Source organism: Catharus ustulatus, chromosome 1 (assembly GCF_009819885.2).
Source record: "Catharus ustulatus isolate bCatUst1 chromosome 1, bCatUst1.pri.v2, whole genome shotgun sequence".
Lineage (NCBI taxonomy): Eukaryota > Metazoa > Chordata > Aves > Passeriformes > Turdidae > Catharus > Catharus ustulatus.
Window position 1 is genome coordinate 43432540 of NC_046221.1, and position 24074 is coordinate 43456613.

The 24074-nt window shown below is 38.9% G+C and overlaps 1 protein-coding gene across 3 annotated transcripts; it reads right to left on the reverse strand.

Annotated features, from left to right (window-relative positions):
• Positions 1–443: 443 nt before the first annotated feature.
• Positions 444–22558, reverse strand: TCAIM (T cell activation inhibitor, mitochondrial). Of its 3 annotated transcripts, none has more exons than XM_033053049.1 (11): positions 22472–22558; positions 20466–20541; positions 17121–17256; positions 16438–16591; positions 15277–15523; positions 13533–13655; positions 10840–10937; positions 9122–9213; positions 6105–6337; positions 5466–5597; positions 444–2148 (listed from the first exon to the last, which is right to left on the reverse strand). In XM_033053049.1, the coding sequence occupies exons 2-11, from the start codon at positions 20492–20494 to the stop codon at positions 1923–1925; spliced, it is 1470 nt and encodes a 489-aa protein (XP_032908940.1). In that variant the 5' UTR covers positions 20495–20541; positions 22472–22558; the 3' UTR covers positions 444–1922. The 3 variants fall into 3 exon arrangements, with proteins under 3 accessions (XP_032908940.1, XP_032908950.1, XP_032908957.1); XM_033053059.1 differs by lacking the exon at positions 22472–22558 and adding an exon at positions 22357–22445; XM_033053066.2 differs by lacking the exon at positions 22472–22558 and adding an exon at positions 21891–22155.
• Positions 22559–24074: the final 1516 nt, after the last annotated feature.

Consider the following 24074-nt stretch of genomic DNA (forward strand, 5'->3'; position numbering starts at 1 on the left):
GTATTTTCCCTTAGAAGGAATGGTGAGAATCCTGAGATGCAACCCAGACTAGAAATGTTTTACAGCAACTGCTTTGCTGCTTCTACACTTCAGATCAGTCCCATTCCCTCTTGAGAAACTTCATCTTCTTCAATCCCCCTTCCGCATCAGGGTCTCCATTACTTGAGAAACATTCCATGCTCTATTTCATAAAGGTTCTTTATGTCCTTTTCACCAGTTCCACTTGCCTGTTCTGTGCTGCAAAGAGAAGGTGCAGTCACTGCTTTCAGTGACATTAGTGTCAGTCCTCACAGGATGGCCTCAGGCTCGTTTGCAGCTACTCACCTTCCCTTAGACCTTTTATCATTTGCTCTACAGTCAAACTGGACAGCTGCTTCTTCCCTCAAGCTCTGTAAGGGGTCATTCAACTCAAGGAAAAAAAAAACCAACAAAAAACCCCAACAAAACACTAATACAGTTTTTTTATTCCCAGAAACATCCTATTTCAAAGAGCGGAACGAGGGAATATTGCTGGGCTACAGCTGATGGGACTTGTTCAGCACAGGTAGGACACAGAGTGCCAGCAGTGCTAGATGGACTGAGGGAGGGCATGTACCATGGAAGTTAACTACTTAAAAGAAACTGTCAATTGATTTTCAAAACCTCTCCAGGCATTGCTGGTAAATCCCCTGGATTGAAGGTCTGAGGAAGTCACAGCTTCTGTCCTGACATTTTAGAACAGACATTTTAGAGAACACAGTAGGGGTTTTTGCTTTGACATCTTAATAAACAACTTGATACTGAGCCTTCTAACAGGAGAAAACGGAGAACAAAAACAATTTCCCCACTACAAACAAAAATAAAAGGCAGGTAAGCATTCAACAATTCCTTTTCTTTTTGCCAGTTACGGTAAATTCAAATGAAAAAATGTTAAGCAGTTGGTCTTTCTCAAATGATATTTTGCAAAGTAGTAATCCAAATATGCATCTTGGCATATATTACAATGAAAAAGTGTTGACATGCATTCACACTTTATTTCATTTTTTTTTCAAGGAATAAAGAACGTATCAGTAAGGATCCACATTTGCCATACTGCAAACTCCTTTTGCTCTTACTGAGAAGTACTTTTGCAGACAAACCCACACAAATCAGTGCTTCCTTTCCTTAGTTGTCACATTGAACTACTCAGGGTTTAACTGTTGTGTACAGGATTTGCAATCTGTTATAATGTAAGTAAAGAGGATTGTCAGTATTTACGGAGCAAATGCTGGAAAACAAAAAGAGAATGACATCTGCTTTAAAGTAACCACAGACAGTGTAACTGGCATATTTTGGAATTCTAAGGCAACAGTGTTGGACCAGCATGTGAAATTCCACTGTAGACTCCAAGTTAATGTACTGCTCTCTTCTGCAAAGGAGAAATATTCCGATGTTTTTTCCCTTGTTTTTTTCTAATTCAGGGAGAGGTAGCAAATATGAAATGCCAGTATTGCCACCAGATAACTTCTGTTCTTAACTTCTGCATTTAATGAACCCCTTAAGACAGCATGTAATGTCAGGCTGGAGTAGTACACTCTTTATTTAAGATGATCTATGTGGCGATATTCATGTATATTAAAAATACACATGCACATTTTTGCAGACTTGCAATTTAATGTATTTTCAGAATTCACTACAAAAATGCGGTTTCACAACTGTAACCATAAACTGGGACGCCTACAGTAGTATGGATAATGTACAGATGTCTTTCTCAGGACTACCAATACTGTGCATTGTGCAAATTGTCTAGGACTGCAATCCTTCCTCAGCAGCAGTTGGAAGAAAATTTTTGAACTGAATACTGATATCAAAATACAGATTTCAATAATTTACTCTTAAAAACATTCATATTTATAACCTCTTACAGAAAATAAAACAATTAATCTGATTATCAGATACATCCCTCAGTTTTTCCAGTTCCAAGGTATACACAGGTCTCCATCCTGCAGCACAGAGTAGAAATGCGAAACGCAAAGGTGCATGCCTTGTAGGTAGGGCAACGATTCCTCCAGCAGCCTCTTACAACAATCTATCATCTGTGCACTGGAAACACTGGGCTCCTTATACAACCGATCCAAAGAAAATCTTTCCGTGGAAGTACTGATTAGCTCCTTCTCTGTAATCATCATCCTAGCAAAATGGAGACAACACACAGTGACAAAGTTATAACTTCATCTCTTAAAACCCCTGCTTTGAAAGAAGCATTTCACTGTATCCTGAACATGTATTACAAACAGGAAATACTGAAATAAGTAATTATATGCTCGTAAGAGAAAGTGCCAATTCAGACACAGCTATGGTGGAGCTGGGATTTTTGTGCAGGTTGACACATGTGTCTAATCTCAGAAGTCAGAGTGAGCATTCTTCCATGACTGTGGGCACCGCACGCCCACGGACTCACATTTCAAAGTCTGCACCATGACATCTTTTTGCTCACTAAGTAACTGGGAGAAACGCAATAATAAAAATCCTGCTTCATTTTTAATGTAAGGAATGAAAATAAGTAACATTGAAAGTTTAGGTTTTAAGCATAAAATCATGTTCATAATTACTCTGTCTTAATTAAACTAGTACTCCATATGTAATCAAAACCAACAACTGATAGGTACAGTAAACTGATGCATATTGTGTTAGTAACTTCCCTGTTGCAGAACTTTGTTGATGTGCTAGGATCGAATGATATAAAAGGTCTTTTCCAACCTAAATGATTCTATGAATTTTGAATTCAAAGCTTGCAGATAATTTTTTTTCTTCACCTCAGAGAAATAAGACACCACCTGGCAAACTCAAACTACTCAGAAAGAAAGTTAATGTGTAGATTTAATTAAGTCACTGGAGCTGTGACTGATCAACTGATGAAGAGACAGTTCAGGTTCAGCCAGCCTCACTAGCTTGGGCACTGTGCCACATGAACACAGCTGCACTTCCAAGCCAGCCTGGCTGCAGACACAGCACCACTGCTGCCCTACAGCATGCACCCTGTGCTAGACAGGGGAGGAGCTACAAAACAGCAGCACCACTGGGGTGTGAATTGGCCCAAGCTAAGCACACATATCACTACTGAGACCATTTGCCTGACGTGAAAATGCTACTGTGGGGCCTCGCCACTACTGTCCAGAGCTCAGGATGGGACCTCTGTGTCCCATGGCACTGCCATGGCACTTGGCATGGCACTGAGCCCTGCTGAGGCCCTCAGATCACTGCCCAAGTGCCCAGCCCACTCTGGCAGTCAGTGATAAGCTGAGTCAGTGTTAGCCTCAGAGCAAGCCTGTCCTCTCTACAGACCAGCTCCATGCCACCTTCCTGAGTGCATTCCCAAATACCTAGGCCCCAAGCTTTCCAGTTCTATGAAATCTTAGGCTCCCTTGAAGGAATTTCAGTTAGCTGGAGAACTACAGGTTTGTTTTCTGTAACTTCCACAGGGAGGATTACACCTTTATCACCACACAAACCTGATACTTTAAAGAAACATGGGAAGGGGAATCCTGCATGACAAGAAGACTGACATTATCTGCACAGATAACAGAACTTTGTAGGGTAGCAGAGTTTGGATTTCCTTGTGCATGCAGGTCAGGAACAGCCACTCTATGCCGTTTACTGCATGTAAAGCATTCAAGTCCATGGGCAAAGTACAGCCAGTACATCTCCAAGTTTATCTTAGGGCCTTTTTAAACACCTTTTAAACAAGGCTATGGAAAATCAGAAGGACATGAATGAGTCCAAGGAAGCATTAAGTGGAAAAGGATTTTTCAGCTTCAATATAAGACAAGTAAGAGGAAATACGACGCAGCTACAAAACAAAAGCAGAGGTGATACAGAACGACTATTTTGTTTCTCCTATCACAGAAGAAGAAAAGAATGACAAATTAAATCATCAGGCTGTGGGTCTACAAATCACAGAATACCTCCTCCCTTTTTCACACACAAATGCCTTACGTGATTCAAATATGTAATTTGCTGCCATTGGCTATATGGAGCCACAAAATGCAAATTGGCTCAAAAAGTAGTAAGACAAGAGGAGGGAAAATAAAACATCTATTGAATGCTATTAACATGAGATAATGTTTCCAGCTTCAAGTATTTTCTCAAGTGCAGTCACACAGAAACTGGGAAGGAGTATGGAGTAAAAACCCACCACATTTTTTGCCCCATCCATAAAGCCTCTCCGTAAGCTAATGGATCATGGGGACAGACACTATGACCCAGCATAGTTGTTCTTTACTATTTCCTACAAACCAGCAATCATCCAGCACATGAGATACGAATCTTGGCTCTTACATTCTTACAACACAGCTGCTTGTACTCTGAGGGCACAGTTTTCCTGGATTAGTGTCTATGAAGTGTGGTAGCGTGAGGTTTTTTGGAGGGTGAGTTACCCAGATGTAAAAGCATATATTTGCTACAACATCCCTCCCAAAATCTATAGACAATACCTTCCCAGCTGTCATATGTGGATAGTTCTATAGATAACTATTCAGTAATTACAATCTATATGGCAAAAATCTAATTTCCAAGATGGACTAGGGTTGTGGAAAAATCCCAAAAAATCATGTTTACTGAAGGCCACCTGCAAAATATAACTTTCCAAGCAATGAGGTCTTAACAGAGCTAAAACCACAGTGCCTTCAGCAAGACTCATGCCTAAAATAACTTCACAGAAACATATCTGGATCTATACATCATGTATACATTTATGACACTGTGACAATTCAACAACTCAAAGTTGCAATAACGTCCTCTGAAAGAACAACTACCATCCACTTACTTGTAATAGTATTTTATTTAAAAAACCCATATCTGTACTTCATCCTCAAGGACACATACAGGGTACAAGGTCAAGAACCAAATTCACAGTTCTGATGGGTATTACAGCACATGGCCCCCCTAATATTAAGTATAGTGCTGTGACTCCCTATCATAACCACTCTCATCTCACATCTGTTTCTCTCACCATTCTTCCCCATTTTTTTTCTTCAGCTTGTTAGGTACTAATTAATATTTTTCTCAATTCACTGACCAACAACTAGAAATAATGATTCTCCAGTTGGTCTCAGTTATTTTGAATTTAGATTTCACTGCTTCTTTTGTCACATTTTTATTAACATTATTAAAAATTATTGCTTTTCTTATTTATTAAGAAGGTGTTTTCCACCTCTTCTTTGGGGAAGAGAAAAGAATTGTGCAATTCTGTCTTGTAAGCAAAGATATTTTACTTCTGAATGATGTACAATTGTCTCTACAAGGCAAAAGAGGATATTTTCTAATAACTTAGCATTCACTAATGCTGCAGTTCTTTACTTAGTAAAGCTGATGGGTAAAGTTCTACTTTAGAAACAAAAGGGTTTTTTCCACCACATGGTATGAATACATTCCTTAAAATTATGCTCCCTCTCCAAACAAAAAACAGGATTTTAAAGAGCTAAATGTATAGAGTCAGAAACACTTACTCCTCCTTTCTTTTCAAATTCTCTCTTGCTTCCTGTGCTTTGGCAAAAATAAACCACTGAAGAGCTGCTGGATCACAGACTGTTGGGATCATAAAGTGTCCAAATTCATGCAAGCTTGGTGCATATCTGTCACTAATGAATGATGGAAGTAAAGAACAAGGTATAATTTTTTTAATGCAACTATTTCTATAAATTACTTTCAGAAAAAAAAAAATCAAATATAAAAGAATACAAATTAATCACAATCAGAATAACTGGTGAATCCATCAAGTTTGGCTCATGAGAACAGAGAAATATAGTAGGTTACGCTTTTTTAAAATTACATTTCAAAAGCAACTGACAATAATACTCAAAAAATATAAACACCATCATGACAGCGCAAAACTTTTGATTTAACCCAGCAGAACACTCTAAAATAGACAGGAACTCTGAGTCCAACTTGAATGAAATTAAGCAGGATTTTCTTCGGTCTGATTCCTTCATAACCCAAAAAATGCACTTAAAACCTTCAGAAACAAAAAGACTTTGACATAATCAAAAGCTGAGATTGTATCACTTTTCTTCTCAGTGAGAGCAATAAGCAGTGCAACAAAAAGAAAAGAGTAAAAGGAGAAACCAACCTTCCCTGCCAACACCTACCTTTCCAGAATCATTTGTAAGCCTCGCAGACTGCGAGGATGAAAAGGAAGTCTGCTGTCATGTAGTCTATTATAGAAAGAGTTCAGAAGCTCGAAGTACTCTTCTAGAGTCAACAGAGGTTGCAGCTCTTCAATATATATTACTTGGATGCCTCCCAGGAGTTGGCTTATCCGATCTTCCAAGAGCAGTAGCCTTTTCTGAAGCTTATAATAATTTGGCAGTCTCTCAAAAATCTATGCATACACAGGAACAAACATTTTCTGTATTACAGAGTTTAAAAGTTAATTCTAATAAATTAAAAAAACCCCATGAAACTATAAAAGAGACACTTAACAATGCAAACATGGAACCCAAGAGGAAAAAAATTAAAATCAAATAATACCATAGGTGAAAAATACCAAGTACAGTAGTTTCACGAATACAAGCCGCACGGATTATAAGCCGCACCCCCGGTGCCTCGACAATGTTGCTGTCTTTGTCAATAGATAAGCCGCACCCCGAATATTAGCCGCACTTTCGTTCGTCGCGAGAATCCGTGCGCAGCTTTCACAAATTGGCCAATTAGTAACAGGATCGCGGCATAGCGGGCTTTACTGGCTCGGGGCGGGGCCAGGAAGGCTCGGCCCGCTCATGGTTGCTGACGGGGCCAGCCGGGTGGTGCTGCAGCCGCCGCCGGGCTCACTGGCCCCCCTCTCCCGTCAGCACCGCCCCGCCGCTGCGTTTACGTACTCGCCCTGCCGGCGGGCCAGCCACTGCCGCCGCTGCCAGGCTCGCCGGCCGCCCCCTCCCATCTGCACCGCCGCCTCGTTTCCTCGCCCTGGCCGGCACTGCAGGCCCCCGCACCGCCGGGCTCCCCCACGCTGCTGGCCCCGATTCTGCTGGGCTTCCCCCGTTGCCAGGCAGCCCCACCCGCCGGCCTTCCTGCTTCTGCCATGCTCCCCTGCACTGCTAGCCCCAGTTCTCCCGGGCTCCCCCACACTGCTGGCCCCGCCTCTGCCAGGCTTTCCCACCTCAGCCGGCGCCGGCCGGGCTCCAGCTTGGCTTGGGGCTGCCGCGGGCTCTCACTTCCGTGTTGGCAGCTTTTAGAATTTTGTTAATGTATTAGCCGCCCCGGAATATTGGCCGCACTTCCGGGTTTCCACCAAAATTTTGGTCAAATTGGTGCGGCTTGTATTCGTGAAATTACTGTATATACATTTTGGGACAAGATACAATCCAAGAAGCTTTTAAGTATTTTCTGTATTTATAACATAAAGGTACCAAAAGGACATAAAAACATGGATGGATGTCCTCTATATATTCAGAAATTAATAGTCTCAGATAAAAGATATATATAATCTGATGCCTATATAAAACATTTATCACCACAGTTATAGTGGTAGAGTTATTCCCCATACAGTAGTTACGACCCATCATCTACTCTGTTGATATTATTTTAAAGTAGTTTTTCATACAAAAAAAAAAGATGCAGCTGCAGCAAGTCAAGTGATTTCAGAACTATCTCTTTAGAAACTCAGAAGAACAGTAGAACAGACAGTAGAAAGTTCTGGCAGTAGAATCAGAACAGCTTTTGGCACAATAAAATTTGGTTCAGCATTTGCATTTGTTACAGAGAAAACCAGCAAAATTCCTTTAAATATTGTAGCTCTGACCAAGCATTCTACAGACTGACTTGGACAGTACTCCACTGCATCCTTCTTCTAGTAATCAGTAACAAAAAGTAATAGCACTTAGGACTGCTTTCTAAAATGAGGCAAATTGGACAAATACACTCTCTAGAAACTGACTCACCAACCTTATCAAGATCTTCACTGACTTTCTGTGTAACATTTCACATGATCTTCAGTGCATTTCAAAATAAAAAGCCTTTGATTTCAAGTTCAAATATATACCACTCTTTTGTCTTCCTAAGGAAATACCATCACTACAACTAACTACATAGCACTTTATGTAGCTTTATGATGCCTTTGGAAAAACCCACAACAAAGGCCAGAAAGATGAAGCATTTATCTTTTCAAGGAAGTGTCTATTTTGGTATAATCAGAACATTTTCATTGCAATGACTATCAACACTCAAATCTCAGAAAGTTGTCTATTAAATTCCAGCTTCTTACTTTAAATTCTTAGTAAATTGTTCACATCAACAAGCCATGGTTTGTTTTCCCCCCTCAGTGAAATATATAAAAGGCAAAAATTCAAACCACCACCAAAAAATATTGAGTGTTAACTTTTTGTATTATTCACTGACTGGAATACAGAAATAGAATATTCTGATAGTCTTCTGATATTCTAGCACGGTGGAATTCCAAACTATTAAATTCCACCAATAATCCCCTTTACAAAGAAATATTTTTTGATAGAACTATCAGTAATGTTTCAGTAATCAAGATGAAAGAAAAATTCCTCAAGTGACATGTTGATATTACTACATATTTAGTTTTTGGTCCTTTGCATACAATGTTATCATTTAGGATGTCAGAAAGCTTATCAACTCTGAACTTTACACAAGCAGCAGCAGAATTGACATAGTCACTAAAGATAAAATTCTGCAACATCCACATTAGATACCTAAAAGAACAAAAGGGGGTGACAGAGTTGGTTAGCAGTCATTGACTGAAATCATCAGTTCACAACTCCCTTTAAATCCCATATTTACAAAAGATCGGAATAAAATCCTTTAGCTCTTCATGGGAATGAGCTCTTTACAGATCACAAAGTATTATGCCAGGACTCACTGCACAGACTGGAACAGTGCATAACAAATTAGTTTTCTTTATATCTAATCAGAAGTAGTACTGACTTACTAACGAAAATAAAGATCTAGCAAGGACTGTTGTTAGTAACAGCACACACAAGATTAAATTTCAAATGCAGTGTACACCACTATGCTAAACATATTAGCTAAGTGTTTGCTTTAAATCACTCAATGGTTTCTGTACCTATTAACATTTTTAATTATAGTTTAAAAAAGGATGTCACAACAAGGGGTGTTTTCATTTAATTTGAAATCTTCTTACTTTGGTCCAGTGATGGTGAACATCCGTGGTCCCCAGCATTATGTGACCTGCTGCACTCATACCCGAGCGGTCTGTAAATACCACCGTGCGTCCTAGAGATTGAACAAAGCTCTTTACTAATTTGGGTTATACAATCATTCCCACAATTACTGAAGACTTAACTAGGCTGCTAACATGTCACGAGCAATGTATTTCTGCAGTACAAACACATGTGAGCAGGTACTTCTGCTATTCTCAAAATTTTGAAAGGTTCTTGGACAGTCCAGTTAAAGAATTTTTTTCATACAAACCTGACCCAGCATTTGCCTTCTCTCTGTTTGAACTCTACAGATTTTTATTTACTTCAACTTTTTTTTAATTACTCCTTTTAAAATATGAGAAAATCTCATCAGAAAGGATATTCAAAGAATCTGTACAAATCATGTATAAAGTGGACACATGTGTTATATGCTTCAAGCATATACAAAATAAAAGTTGGTCAAATAATTATTAATAAGGCCATTCAACTCTATTTCAGAACTCCCAGCAAGATGTAAGCTGTAAGAAACACTTGGACATTATGTTTTTATTCTTTTTTAAAATAGAGACAATATAAAAGGCTAATTCTACTTGGATTTTTAGGGGGATAAGTCAGTTTTGAGTGTATGTTTTTTAACTTGAGTAAAAAGATCCTCAAGAATTCTTTAGGGTAAAAGCACAGGCAAGCATTTATCGAAATACACTTCCACAAAAGTCTTCAGTGTAATGTATTAATCTACAAGACAAGGCTTAAGTAGAAGCCCTTGCTCTCAGAAATCAGTTTTCCAAAATCTCAAAGAAAGAGCAACACTGACTTCAATGCATCTAGTCCATCCTTGTACCCTAAGGCAACATCAACTGTACTTGTATAATTACTGACAGGTATTTATCCAGTGCATTATTAAGTATCTTCAAAGATGGAGACTACAACAGGTTCACAAGACAGACTTCTCTAACACTTTCAATCTTTAGCATGCTCAGGAAAAGTAATTCATTTGAAATCTGATACAATTTAAAACTACTACTCATTGTCCTTCCCGCTCTGTGTTTTGGCAAAGGATTATGTGAACCCTCAAATGAAAGCTGTTCAAAACTGAGTATCTGCAGACAGATATAAAATGTGGAATTACAATTAGAGGAAACAGCTACTGCCACAGGTCCAACAGCTGTGTGAGAAGAATGGTAGGTCACGTTTACAGAATGTTTTAGTTTTTCCTGAGAAAATACCGACATTAATATAGTTATTTTATGGAATCCACATGAGAAAAGAAAGCAGTAGCATTTTAAAGGTATTCTAGTAAATCCTCGCTAGGGTTAGAGACCTACTCACATTTATGTCTTGAATCTACCATGGGCAACAATTTATTGCTACCTCCACCTTTTGAGAGGTTCAGTTTAGATTTTTTACTTTTATTGTGAATATTAAATCTAGTGCCTTCAACAGACAACACTGGCATTTATTAAGATGCAAACTAGATGCTGAATGCAGTGAATAAACTCTAAGGAAAGGTCACTTGAAAAAAACACCCTGTAGCTTTAAATGTAAGTTCTCACCAGCTTTTCAGTAAGCCTGACAAGTTTGTTTTTGCAGTTACCAACAGAATTTGTAGGAAGAACTAGAGTTTCCTTGTCACAGAAGGTCCATGCTCATTTCTGAATCAATACTATATTAGGATATATGAAACAAGCAACAGAAATACCTTTAACATTCTCTAATATTTCAGGTCGCTGTTGGACCAAGCGACCCAGACTGTGTAGCTGGCTACAGCGGTGAGCAATGCCCCAGCTTCTCTGCCACCTAAATAAAAATGTAATTGAAAGCATTTAATCCTCAATATTATTAAAAAAAAAAAACAACACAGAAGTTGAGATGCAGCTCAAAGCCTTACAAAATAGCACCCCAATAGTAATAAAAGCACAAAAAGTTGTCCATGCCATATGCTATTTAAACTCATAAAAAGCCTAAATAAAATTTCAGTGTTTCTTAAAGTGAGTCCCAAAAACAAACAAGGAAAACCAACACCAGGAAAAATAAAAATAAAACCAGGCAGACAGAACTTGTAAATCTCTCCCCCAGCAAGAGTGGGTTAGTAAGAAAACAGTCAGTATTTGATTTGGTCATGGCGCATGCAGTTTGTTTGGACAGTGTAATGTTTGTCCAGAGGAGCAAATACAATATGTAAGGACATTGTCTTCTTCTCTTTTTTTTTTTTTTTTGTTCCTAGCCCAAAACATTACTATGATTCCAATGGAAAGTCGCTATGTATTACTCATATTTTATAGTGGACTAAGTTTTGTTAAACCATTCAAGAGCTGGGTGTTACCTTGCTGGTTGTAATACACATAGTTTTGACATCTTTTCCATCACAGACTGATCAGACTAATTGCTAAGCAAATTTCAAAAAGCATCTGAATTGCGAAAGTTGTCCCTGTGTATTGGAAAAATACACCATTTTACAGACTTTTAGTTGATATAAAACTGTCTGAAATTGGAAAATTCCCATTCCTTTATTTTACTGGGTCTGTCTGGAATTGAATAAATTTTCTTCGTAACACCCATATTTTATATTTTATTAACAGTGATCATAACACATTGGTATTTTGGCTATTGTGCAGTGCTGGCACAGTGTCCAGGTCTTCATTTTTTCTTCCCACTTTGCCCCCCACTCTGCAGGTAGGCTGGGGTGGACAAGATGCTGGGAGGGGACACAGCCAGGTTAGGTGACTCCTACTAACCAAAGGGATATTCCAGATCATGTCATGTTCAACAATAAAAGCTGAGGGAAAGGAGAAGGAAGGGGGACCTTCATGGTTATGGTGTTTGCCTTCTCAAGCAAGCATTACACATGCTGAGGGCCCAACTGTCCAGAAGTGGCTAAACATCTGTCCATCAATGAGGAACAGAGAATTAATTTCTCATTTTGTTTTGCTTGAACTCAAGAGTTTTGCTTCACTTCAGCTACTAAACTTCTGCCTTAACCAACAAATTTTCTTGCTTGTGCTATTCCTTTTTTTTACCTCCCCTTCCACTGGGGGTGTAGGAGCAAGTGGTTGTGTGAGTGCTCAGGTCCTGGCTGGGGTCAGGCACATAATCTCATTTAGGGAAACCTAACTGGCTAAACCTCGCTCTTTGGGATGGAGAGAATGGCACTATGCCACAGCACTTGTGAGGCAATTTAATCAAATATAAGTAATTAAAATTATTTACTGTTACCTAGCAATATCACTTTACTTTCAGCAGCACCAGACGGGAGCAGAAAAAGGTGGCCATTTCTTCATCTGTTCTAAACTTATACATGGAATAAAGCCAGTGACCCAGTTATTTTTCAAACATCTGAACACTAGCATGAGGCTCCAGAATCACAAGTAATAGTGTCCTATAAAGATACTGGCTTGTCAGTTTTCCAACACTCACATCCTTTTCTGAATTACAACCACGTAACTCATGGAAGATTAATAACTCTTCATGGAAAACAGTAATTTTAATGTATTTTGGAAGCACAAACTATTTCAGAAAATTAAGTTAAGCCATGAATAAAATCAAACCTACACATTTAATACTGAAGACTGTTTCAGAATGTTAAAACCCTCACCACAGTAGTGTTACAGAGAATTAGAAATTGTGCTCAAAAAACCTGGCTTCAGCTTAAAGGAAACCAGGGCCTTTTGCAGGGTGAAAGGACAAAAGCATGACTTTAGAAGCTCCAACTCTCTTTCCTGGTTAAAAAAATAGAACCTAACAGACTACCCCTTGAAATAATCACCCAAAGTTTACTTTTCTATTTGTGAATACCTTTGCTGTCACTTTTCCCACCCTGAATATCTCACTTCACAACATCCTCACTCAAAGGCACAAAAACTTTTAAAAACTTGCAAACTATTTTCTGGAAAATATTCTGAAGAATCAAGACCTCCAATGGCACTCAGATCTTTCAAACAAACAAATCTCCTCCTCCAGAGAGTGAGAAACTAAACACCAGAAGAAAGAACATTTTTATTAAGCATTCACAGGATGTCATTACGTACCATGCGCAAAGTTGCATTTCACTGCTGGTCTAGTTGCCTTTGTAGATATTAACTTGAATTACGGAAATCAATTTTAACCAGCAAAACACCCAAACCAACATACACGTCAATTCTATTTCTGTGTATGCTTCATATGGAGCCTATATTTTTCAGATACAAACAGGAGCTCTCTCGGAGCAGATTGTAACAGGAAAACTTTTGTCACAGGAGAATACTTCTAGAAAAATACTCAGTGCAGTAACACTTCTTCATATAGGAAATATAGCTGTTTTGCTGAAATAAGTTTTTAAAGTTCACAGCATAGTATTAGACAACACTTCCTTGCTTTGATTGTCTTAATCCAAGTTCAACTGATCTAATTAATTACCTGATATCTGAGAGCTGGAGTTCATGAGAAAGTTCAATTTTTAAACGTTCTAATTCTTTTCTAAGAGGCAAACTCTTTTTCAGCTTTTTTACTGCACTTGCTTCATTATAATCTAGCCAGGACCTGAAAGAGGAAAAATATTCAACAGTAGAAGCATGCTGCTATATGATCTACTACGTAAGCAGTACAGTTAATTCTCACTGTTAATGTGTTTCAAGTCAAATTATCAGGTAAATGGATTTTTTAAAAACAGGATAGAAGATGAAATGGCTAAGTACTTCAGCTGAAGATATCTGTAGAAACTGTGGCACTTAACGTCTTTGGAGGGGACTAAGAAATGAAAAAAATGAAAATCAAAACCACTGACAGTGATAAAACTTAAGACTTGGATATGTGTGTGACTTCAGGGAAGATCTTCAGAACTCTGCGACTTAATTTAAGGAATTTCCACATACGTGCCTTTAAAAAAAACCCAAACACACCAAAATCTACTAAAAAAAGAAAAAAAAAACAAAAAACCAAAACCCTACACAAAGTGATAATAGTAGACTATCAAATATGGCAGGTGGTACTAAAGAGCTAAGTTAGGTAACTTTTACAGAGCTGACATGAACATAGATCAAACAGGTCAAAGTTTTATAGTTTTTTTGCCAATAATCACAACCAGACAAACATGACTCTTTGAGGACATCTAGACTTTCAGTAGGTAATTCTGTTTCTAGGAAAAGGTTACTGTTTAAGAGATTTAATAGTCTTTGTTCACAGTATAAACTAATTTTCATAATCTAACATTTGCAAAACAAATAGTTTAATTCCCATTTGTATTTGAAGCAAAAAAATTCAAACTCAAGTAAAAAGGGAGGCCTGATGCCAGCTGTCTATGTATTAAAACTAGACTGTTAATACGTAACTGTCTGTGGCATTCCTTGTAAATGTGTAAAAATAAGTAAAAATATTCTCTAGCATGTTAAATTTCAGTTAAGTGTTTTATAATTGTGTGTATTACAGTAGTTTTATTTGTGAGGTGGTATGCAGGACAAGGGGCATACTTTGCTCTGAAGATCCTTTCAGCACAGTTTGGCACTCATTTCAAATGGCACCTAAATCTCATTGTTCCAAAAACGTTTTTCAAGGCTCCAAAATGCATATATGTCCCAAAATGAGCACATATAAATTCTTTTAAACCACCAACTTTACTACAAAACATACTACATGTAATGCAAGTTCAGCATTTATAACTACATTGACTTAAATATTAAGGTTTTCCTGCTGAACAAATGAGAAGCACAACAGTAAGATACCCATGTATATTAAAACCTTTTAACCTTAGTTCTCGTGTATTATCTCTCACCCTCAACAGCATGTGCTAATGAAATAGGAACAATAAAGTTAACAGCCATATAAGTTTGTGTTACAGAAGTCCTGTAAGATGTAAACAGCTATTTGGAGCAAGTGGAGCCCTTCTGAATTGCCACCAATATTCCACAAATCTGAAAAACTAGATTGACCAAAACTAGATTGACCAAACATGATTTCTGGGCAAAGAGACAAGAATGCTTTACTGGCACTTCAGTTACCTCAGGAGCTCATCTGAACTCTAATTCTAAAAAACGTGGCAAAATTACATGTTGGACAATAAAGTTTTGTATTGTTCAGAACGTTTATTGCCTACCTTTAAAAAGTCAGCATTAGAATAAGACTAATTTAGGTTTCAAAATTTTAGTTCGATGAAAGCATTACATACAGTAAAGTTGTTTCCACTCTCTGGGCTTGCTCAAGTTCCTCCTCAGGATCCTTGAATCCAGTAAATGAATAATAAGTCTTATCCCATTTGATAGGTCTGTTCACAGTGCTTTTTGCTTCCTTGTGGGGCTGAGAGTTCACATTCAAACTCTGAACGTGCTCTGTAGATAAACTGCAGGAGTTGAGAATATCTAATACTGTGCTCAGGAGATCCCGAGTATGTAACGTAAAACTGACTGCTCGAAACCCTGTAAAAAAACAAGTATCATTTAATTAAAATTATTTAAAATGCATTCAAATTTCTTTCCTCTTACACAAGAAGTTAAACAAGGCTCAGATAGTTGGAAATTATGATGATACTGCTATTTCAACACTCACTGCAAAATTTCACATGCACATAGTTTAACTATGTCCCATCACTTAGCTACTAGACCTAATTTCCCTTATTAGAAAGTAAGCTTTGACTCAAGAGTAGAGGACAGCTTCTAGTTCAAATGTTATATTAAGGAGACCAGACATAACACTACCATTTTCTTGAAAAACAGCATGATTTTATTTTCTAGCATGAGGGTCCCTCACAATTTGCTCAGGTGCTCTGACTGTCAGGATATAGAATGTAAAACTCTTGTTAGGTAAGGCATATTGCTACTGGAGACAAATATGTAGAATAAAGTTAATCAAAAGCCAACATCCCAAATTTGGCAATATTTTTTGTAGTCTCAAAGAGAAGAGACCATGAACTAAATTGAAACTTCAGGTATTATACAGCTTCTGCTTAGAGAGTAAGTTCCTACTGACTCCACAAGTGCCCTGATATTGTGTAGTACACATGAAATGCAATGAGAACAAGGAACCAACTGTTGCTACAGTTAAACATGGCAATGGTATTACAAGTAGAAATATTATCATTTACATCCACCTTTTTTACTTCCTTCTACTGTAACTTGACCTGTTACAGGTATCATGTCTCATTCTTTCAAGGCTTTTTAAAGCTTAAGATTTGTAATTACTTGGGATGGTCCCACCTTGCCTGATCTAAGACAGATTTTACACTTTGACAGGATTTTATTCAGTTGAAAAGCTGTTATGACTGCACAAGGTTAAGCAATGCTCTGAAGGAATTAAAATACAGGAAGATACATTCTACCCAATATAGAAGCACCTGAAGCACTGAAGGATTCCTGAACATTAGAAGAATTTGGTTCTCTTTCTCTTACATAGAAAGTAAGCTGAGTAGGCTTAAAGGAACGAAATCCTGGTTTCTGCAGGTTCTCCAAGTAGCCATTTAGCCTCTTCAGAGAGTTCTCATTTACTTCCTGTTTTAAAACAAAAACAAACAAAAATTACAGATTATGAATTTGGCCATTTTTCATCAAAACCTTATTAATCTTACATGCAGAATTAGGTTTCACAAAATGTCAGTTGCTTTTAACAAGTAGCAATATGCTTCATATTCTCAGCATTTATAATTACGTTGCATTTGTATGGTGTACATACTTGTACATATGTGTACATTCCAAAACCCACTGGCTTTCAGCCTTAAGAAATTTATTGATCCAAATATAATGCAAAGAATTTCAAAGGGATAAAGTAAAATGTATTATAAATTAGCCTGGAAGAATTCAGTATTTTCTTTATAACAATTAGAAAATATGATTAACAAATAAGGGACTTTTACAGAACCCATCCTTGTTAAAAATCAAGGAAGTTCATTTTTTTGTTCTCTGGTACCAACCACAATTAATTCTAACATTACTTTTGTCTCTCTGACAGCAGGAAAATGAGAAAGTTTCCATCCTTGATATATGAAATATTTACAAAGAAAGCATACTAAAGTATTTTTACCCTCTCTTTGGGATGCTGGCCAAAGAAATCTGGATGTACAGCAAAATAGAAAGGTCTGAGAGCATTGATGGCATCAGCGCCTGACAAAGTTCTTGACTGAAGAACGCACTGCAGCAGTATCTTGTCCAGACATAACCTAACAAAGTAGTAAAATGTTCATGTATGATGCTACCAATCAAGTGACAAACTGATATAATTACACTAAAATGTGACAGAATGGAGTAAACAGTCATAGTTACAAGTATAATAATTTAAAACTGGAGAATTTAAATTAGGAGTCTGAATTCTGGATCTTTCCCCTTGGTATTTACAAAGTTGTGTTTTGACAGTGCCAATCCAACAGGTTTGAGGAATGGTGGATGCTAGTGGTTCAGCAAGACATGTAAATAAGTACAGGAACTTCTCTATAGTTTCACAAACACGCCTCAAATAAAAATTCCCCAGGCAACTAGGCAAATTGCAAATACTGGCTTTAGTGGCATTTTTTGTAGACATTGCTGAAGCTGCTCTTAAAAGCCAACCCTTATATACCTTTGAACCTCCAACTTAAAGAGCCAAACCCAGTATTTTTCAAGTAGTGCCAAAAGAATATTAAATTTTACCCAGGAATAATAATCATGATTCAGTGAAAACAAGTTCTGCAATAGCTTCTGAGTTCCATACTTGTGTCCATGAAAAAAAAAATCTACTTTCCTGAACATAACCTTTTATAGAAAACATCAAGTAAAAAGACAATATTTTTTGCCCTTTTATCTTCACTGAATTACAAGAAACCAGGACTAAAAGAAATTTAATGGTAAGAGAAGAAGATTGTTTTACCTAAGATCAGAAGGAAAAGTTAAGTTGAAGAAGTTCTAGGAAGTTCAGAAAGTTCAAATGATTGAATGCCTGCAATTATGTAGAAATTAAACAACAGTTCTGTAACAAGTATACTTGTGTAACAGAAGACTGAAATGGAAAGAAAAACCAAGTCCTGCATTAAAAACCACAAAAATATCCTGCCATAGTTCAAATGCAATATTCAGGTTTAGCAAACTAAAAAGCAAGAAAGTATACATAAAAGCAGCGAGAAAATGTGAATTGGGAGATATAGAACAATAGGTTTTTCCTTCAGCCGAATTCACAAGCTAACAAATTCAACAGGCCAATTTTGGTGGTTAAAATTCACTTCAGTTTGCAAATCAGAAGGGCAGAGACTCTGCTCTGTTAAGCAGTATAATGCAGTACAGTATCATTCAAACCGCAGCCCCCAAATAGGAAAATATATGGCAGATTAGAGACAAAGCTGCTTCCAACTCACATAAAATGAATAACTTTATTAATGATAGTAGGACTGTTTTACAGAGAGCTATTTGTCCAGCATCCCAGACCAAATAATCATCCCGGACACAGAAATGGGAGACTTTCCCAACTGCTATCATTAATTTTAAAAAATCCAAAAATCCCCAAATTTGTGCTCAGACAATAAGCAGAATGTTTCATTTTGGAAAATGATAAATGACAACATTTGAGCTGTCAAGCAGAAGCAGTGACCCTTACTTTACCTTTTTTCTGTCAACCTTCCCAGCTCTTCAATTAGAAACATGAAAGCACTAAAGAGTAATTTTTTCTGCCTAAGAGGTGGGCAAATATTTAATTAGTAAATCTTAGAAGTCATCTTTCTGAAAACAGAAGTTATTGTAGAAAAGTGGGACAAAAACCTCACGATGGAATTCCAAATCCTGTATGACTTAAAAACAATTTTCATGCATGTAGATGAAATATAAGATTAAAAAAAAAAAAAAAAAAGAAGAAGTGCTAAAATATATTAGTGGTAAACACTTCTACCTCCTTGTTGGTTGCATCTCAGAGACTCCAAGACTAGACCATTCATTACTACATCCTATGATCCTACTCAAAACAGCAGGAGATGGTGAAGAAGTATAATGTTATTAGGGAGAGTGAAAGCTCTTAATGACAAAATCATGCCACAGTTGCCCAGTGATGCAGGAAAAACACCTCTACTAGACTAGGCAAGACAGGAAGCAAAGCACTCTGGAAAAAAGTTCACTTAGTCATATGCTTTATCACTTTGGATCTGGACAAAATAATTGTCTTGCTGACAAAAAAAAAAATAAAAATTTTTCTCTTTTTTCAGGTAGCAAGTGGACACAAAACAGTAAAAGGAAAAAAAAATTTCCAACAAAGGAAAAAAGTAAACTAACCAGCTACCTTTCTGATTGCAGTTGACTGCCATGCAAGAAATTCACATCCTCCTAGACCAAGCTGCTAGGAGGAAGGGGAGCTCAGTTCTCTGTCCACCTGTTTGTACAGCATTTCCCACATCCACTCTCATCACTGCTTAATGTTTCCAGTAGTTCAGAAAAAAAGCTCAACATACCTGGAAACCATTAATCACACTTCTGAGTTTATTAACCATAAAATTCCATCTCTTATTCTACATGAAAAATGGCCAAGTATGGCTAACTTTAGTTCCCTTGTTTTGTATCTAAACAACACTGTCATGCTAGAAGGAAGGCTCAGGATTCCAGCCAAAAATCTATTTTGAATTTGCTTAAAAGAGAAATGCTCAAAGGCCAAAATTAGTCTGCGTGACAGAAGGAAGAACTCATTCACTGAAGGTGAAAGACAGAACTCTGAGGCATCTTTCAACTGAAGTGACAAAGTAAGTGAATTAAAATGGATTTAGAGGGAGAAAACACAAGAAAGATGTTTGTGGCTTCACTCACAAGAAGAAAAGACTGTTCCAAGAGCTTCATTTAGATCTGAAGAGCAGAGAAAGGCTTCATATTAAAATCAAGGTCACAACCACCTTGAGGACAGCGTCTCCATGAAAGACATGAAACACAATCCCTACTAGAACACATTATGCAATCATACTCCAAGACTGATTTAATTTATTGGTTAAATAATTCCCTTCAACTTCCTTTTTCTTCATATCTCTCAAAGTTCAACTTTTTGGCGTATAGTTTTAAAAGGCACCAAAAAGCTGTGTTAAATTAAGTTCATAGTTACAGACATATTCACACATTTTGAAGCACTAAGCTTTAATAACTCAATAATGCAATAATAGATTGGATATTATATTCATATTTCTCATAATTAAGCCATTTAAAAACCCTTGTTTTGTTGAGAGCTTTTTTAATGTCTCACTTGAGGACAGGCATTTAGCTTTGGAGGGTTTTCAACTGTGGATGCTCTGCTGAAAGCTTCAAGCTGTAAAGACGAGAATGTCAAAGAAATAAGCATGAAACAAAAATACCAAACCAGTTTCACAAATATGTAAATCATAAGTAAACACTGAAACATATGCTAAAGATAAATTAGGTTAGTAGCATGCCGTACCTTCTCACGGTTCTCAAGCAGCAAAACATTTCAGCAACTTAATGGTTGAGCCAAATTTCAGCCATCCACTAACTCACTTTAAAAAAAAAGGGAAAAAAAAATTCCTTTTAGAAATAGACATGGTTATTTTACCCTGTTACTTACCAGTGCATTTTCTAAACCTTGGGTGATAACTTTTCAAGTTGCAATAGTAATATAACATTGAGCAACCACACATAAAACCTAAAGCTTTGTGTAAGAATGAGTCTTGCCAATATTAAGAGTTGTTACAGTATCTTGATTTGAGAATGAATATTGAAAGGTACTCCAGCTAGAGAAGAACTCCTAAGAATTTAAAAAGCAAACAAATAGAAGCTTTCTTTAAGCACTAACACATGGAATTCCACATAAACTTTTACTAATTCCTATACTCAAATATTAATACTTTAAAACACATGTGCCAACTACTTTATAGGAGGGAATATAAAACCAGAGGGAAAATCACTGTCATACAACAATGTCTGGGAATCTTTATCAAAGGTTTGCTGACATTCATAAAAATGAATTAGCAATTCTTACCAGTAGCTTCTGCACTAGGCAACTGTAGGCTAGAGCTTGCCAACAGGAGACAAACCACTTGGCATGTCAGAGTGCCTGTATACACCTAATTATTAGGGATTATGTGGTAAGCTCCCTATTGGCAATGTTTTCAAGCATTTTTTTAAAGTACACTTTGCACTTATCAAAATAACATGCCTGCTACATATGCTGTTTTAAAGAACTCGAGACGAACAGCTATCAGAGAACATCATCTGTGTTCCAATACAGCATGACACTTCCTATGCCTACTTTGCAAAACACTTGAAGTTTCAGAAGCACGTATTACTAATACAAATGTACTTAACCAAGAACCTAAATTTTTACTAGAGGCAGACAGTGGGAGGAAAAAAGCATACTGAGCTAAAATATCCCCAAAACATTTGATAATTCTTGTCTTCTGATTTTCAGACAGGTGGGTAAAACAGTAACCATGACATTTTCGCTGTCTGTAACAACAGTGCTAATCATAAATTAAGTTAAATATATTAACAAGTTCTCTGGTCATAAAACAGTTTGCCCTCACTGTAATTTTAGCTTTAGGCATTTGGGTAGAGAATGGAAAAAACTCAACAATCTCACTTAATCCGCGGTGACACTTTATATAACCAGACAAAAGCATCATTGTTTCTTACTTTAAATGCTCTATTAACTGCTTGGAAATTGGTACACTGCTTAGCTGAAAAACAAAACTCCCTGGGTCTGACTAAGTTTTACCTGCACCCCACCTCAAAGACAAACCCGCTGAAACATAACAAAATGTGAATTTTGTCGCAGAAGCCTTTGGCACCACGACGTCGCCCATCGTTGCCACCCCCCAGCTCTTGTGTGTTCCAGGTGTTTACATACACTTAAGGCAGCAGGGAGAAAATAGCGTGAAAATCAACAAGATGACAGCGCTCAGAAAATAAGCTCGGGCGAACGTGACTCGCTCACTGCTTGAAAGGAAATCAGCTGCAGCAGTCCGACCACTAATTACTTCAGCTACCGAAAAGAGAGCCCTGGTAGAATTCGCTTTAAGATCTGCTAAAGGCAAGGTCTTCCCAGAGGGCGGCAGAGCCGACCGCGATCCGGCTCACGGGCCTTTCGCACCCTCAGAAGGAGCAAGGCGCGGGATGAGGAGCCGCCGGTGCCGGGCCGGGCGGGCAGAGCCGAACCGAGCCGAGCTCGGCCGACACGCGGGGCCGCGCGTGCTCGCGCGCACGTACCGCCACGCGCGTGCCAGCGCGCGGGCAGCCCCCGGCCCCTACCCCGCCGGCGGGCACCGAGCGACGCGGCCCGATCCCCCCTACACCGCCCGGGCTCGGCCTCACACCGGTCCTCCGGCCGCCGTCCGAGCGGGCCCCCCGCGCAGGTGGGCGGTGGGTCGCGATGCCTTCTCTCCCGCTCGCGGAGAGGCGCGCCGACGGCCCCCGCCCGGCCCCGCTTACCGCCGCGGCCGGACAGCGCCCGCCGGGGCTCGGCCCCATCGCCCCCGCCGACGGCCCCGGAGGGGGCGGGCCCGGGGGGGGGATTCCCGCCGGGGGCGGGGCCGGCGCGCGCCTGCGCTCCCGCCCCCTGGCGGCTCCGGCGCTGAGCGGCCGCTCGGGTGGGCGGGGCTCACCCACCCCCGCCCCGCCCCCGGCGCGCGCCGCGCAGGCCCCGCCCCTCGGGGGCGCCTGAGGGAAGCGACCCCTTCCCGCTCCAGAGACTGCTGCGCCCGTCAGTCCCGCCGCACCTGTAGCGGCTCCTCACGGATACTGGAGGGGAAAACCCTGACGGAAGGAATGCCTGCCCTTTTGCTGAGGGAATGGGAGCAGCTCAGCCAAATGCCTTCGTGCGCTTCATGTCGCCCTTTGTTCTGCACAAAAAAACCCTACCAAGTAGGCGAAAAACCAGGAATGAGCTCTGCAGTCCCGAGGGGAATGCAAGAGCTGCTTTCCTGCAGTTACACGGGATCAATTGGGTTGGAAAAGACCTCTGAGATCGAGTCCAACCTGTGACCGAGCACCAGCCGGCCACTAGACCATGGCACTGAGTGCCACGTCCAGTCCTTCCTCAAACACCTCCAGGGACGGGGACTCCACCACCTCCACGGGCAGCCCATTCCCGTGTCTAATCACTCTTTCTGTGAAGAAACTTCTCCTATTGTCCAACCTAAACCTCCCCTGGCACAGCTTAAGACGATGTCTTACGTTACTAATGCTCGATGTACACATACATTTTCACATCTGTTTTTCTTCCAAGATACTTGGTGTCAAAATGCAGCTGATAGAGGGACATGGAGTCTCGGAGCAAAAATGTCTATTGCTGCCGGAGTTCCGAGAACAAAGGGAGATTACGAATTGGAGTTATTTGCATGCAATTTATTGCATTTTCAGTCAGAAAAGGTTAAAAAGAGAACTGTCAAGGTTTAGGAACTATCTGTAGTTCAGTGAAGCTTTAAATCAAGTTAACAGTCTCACAGCCCTAGGGGGATTTTCATAATTTCCATAATGTGCAGCATGTTTTTCACTTCCCAATAGAAGCCAATCAGTTATGTAAGCAAATTGTCTGGACAATTATGCAAATGGAAAAATAAATTTAATTTATTCAACAGAAAAGCGTGCTGTTTGTTTCACCTGGAATTTATTTTAACTTGTTGAGGAATAAAATAAATTGGGAGAGGTCCTCAGCAAGTGCCAGTGCCAGATACCAGCTCCACTGCTTAGGGGATACATTTTCAAAGAAAGCACCTCTATCCTGCCCCAGTGCAGGAATTCATTCCTGCTTTTTAGCTAAGTATCAACATTTATTGTACTGATGGTGGTATTACTGTAGCTTTATCTGGTCACGATATTCCCTATCTATACCCAGGACACATCCCACTAGCTCAGCAAGAGCTGCACAGATTTCCAAATGGAAAACTTGTTTTATACCAGATAAAATTATCACCTGGAAAACTTTGTATTTTGATGTCTTGAGCCTAACAGAGAATTTTAAACATTCTTGCTTCTTAATTCTAAGTTGCTACAAGTGGCAATTGGAACTGTTTTCTCCTTACTCCTTTGTTTC

Coding starts and splice junctions, on each gene's coding strand:
- TCAIM (XM_033053049.1), bottom strand. CDS start 20,494: ATGTTTTGCTGCTTGAGAACCGTGAGAAG. Junction 10,938..13,532: donor CTCCAGCTCTCAGATATCAG/GTAATTAATTAG, acceptor ATTTTTATTTAG/GTGGCAGAGAAGCTGGGGCA. Junction 6,338..9,121: donor TTCACCATCACTGGACCAAA/GTAAGAAGATTT, acceptor GTGTATGCATAG/ATTTTTGAGAGACTGCCAAA.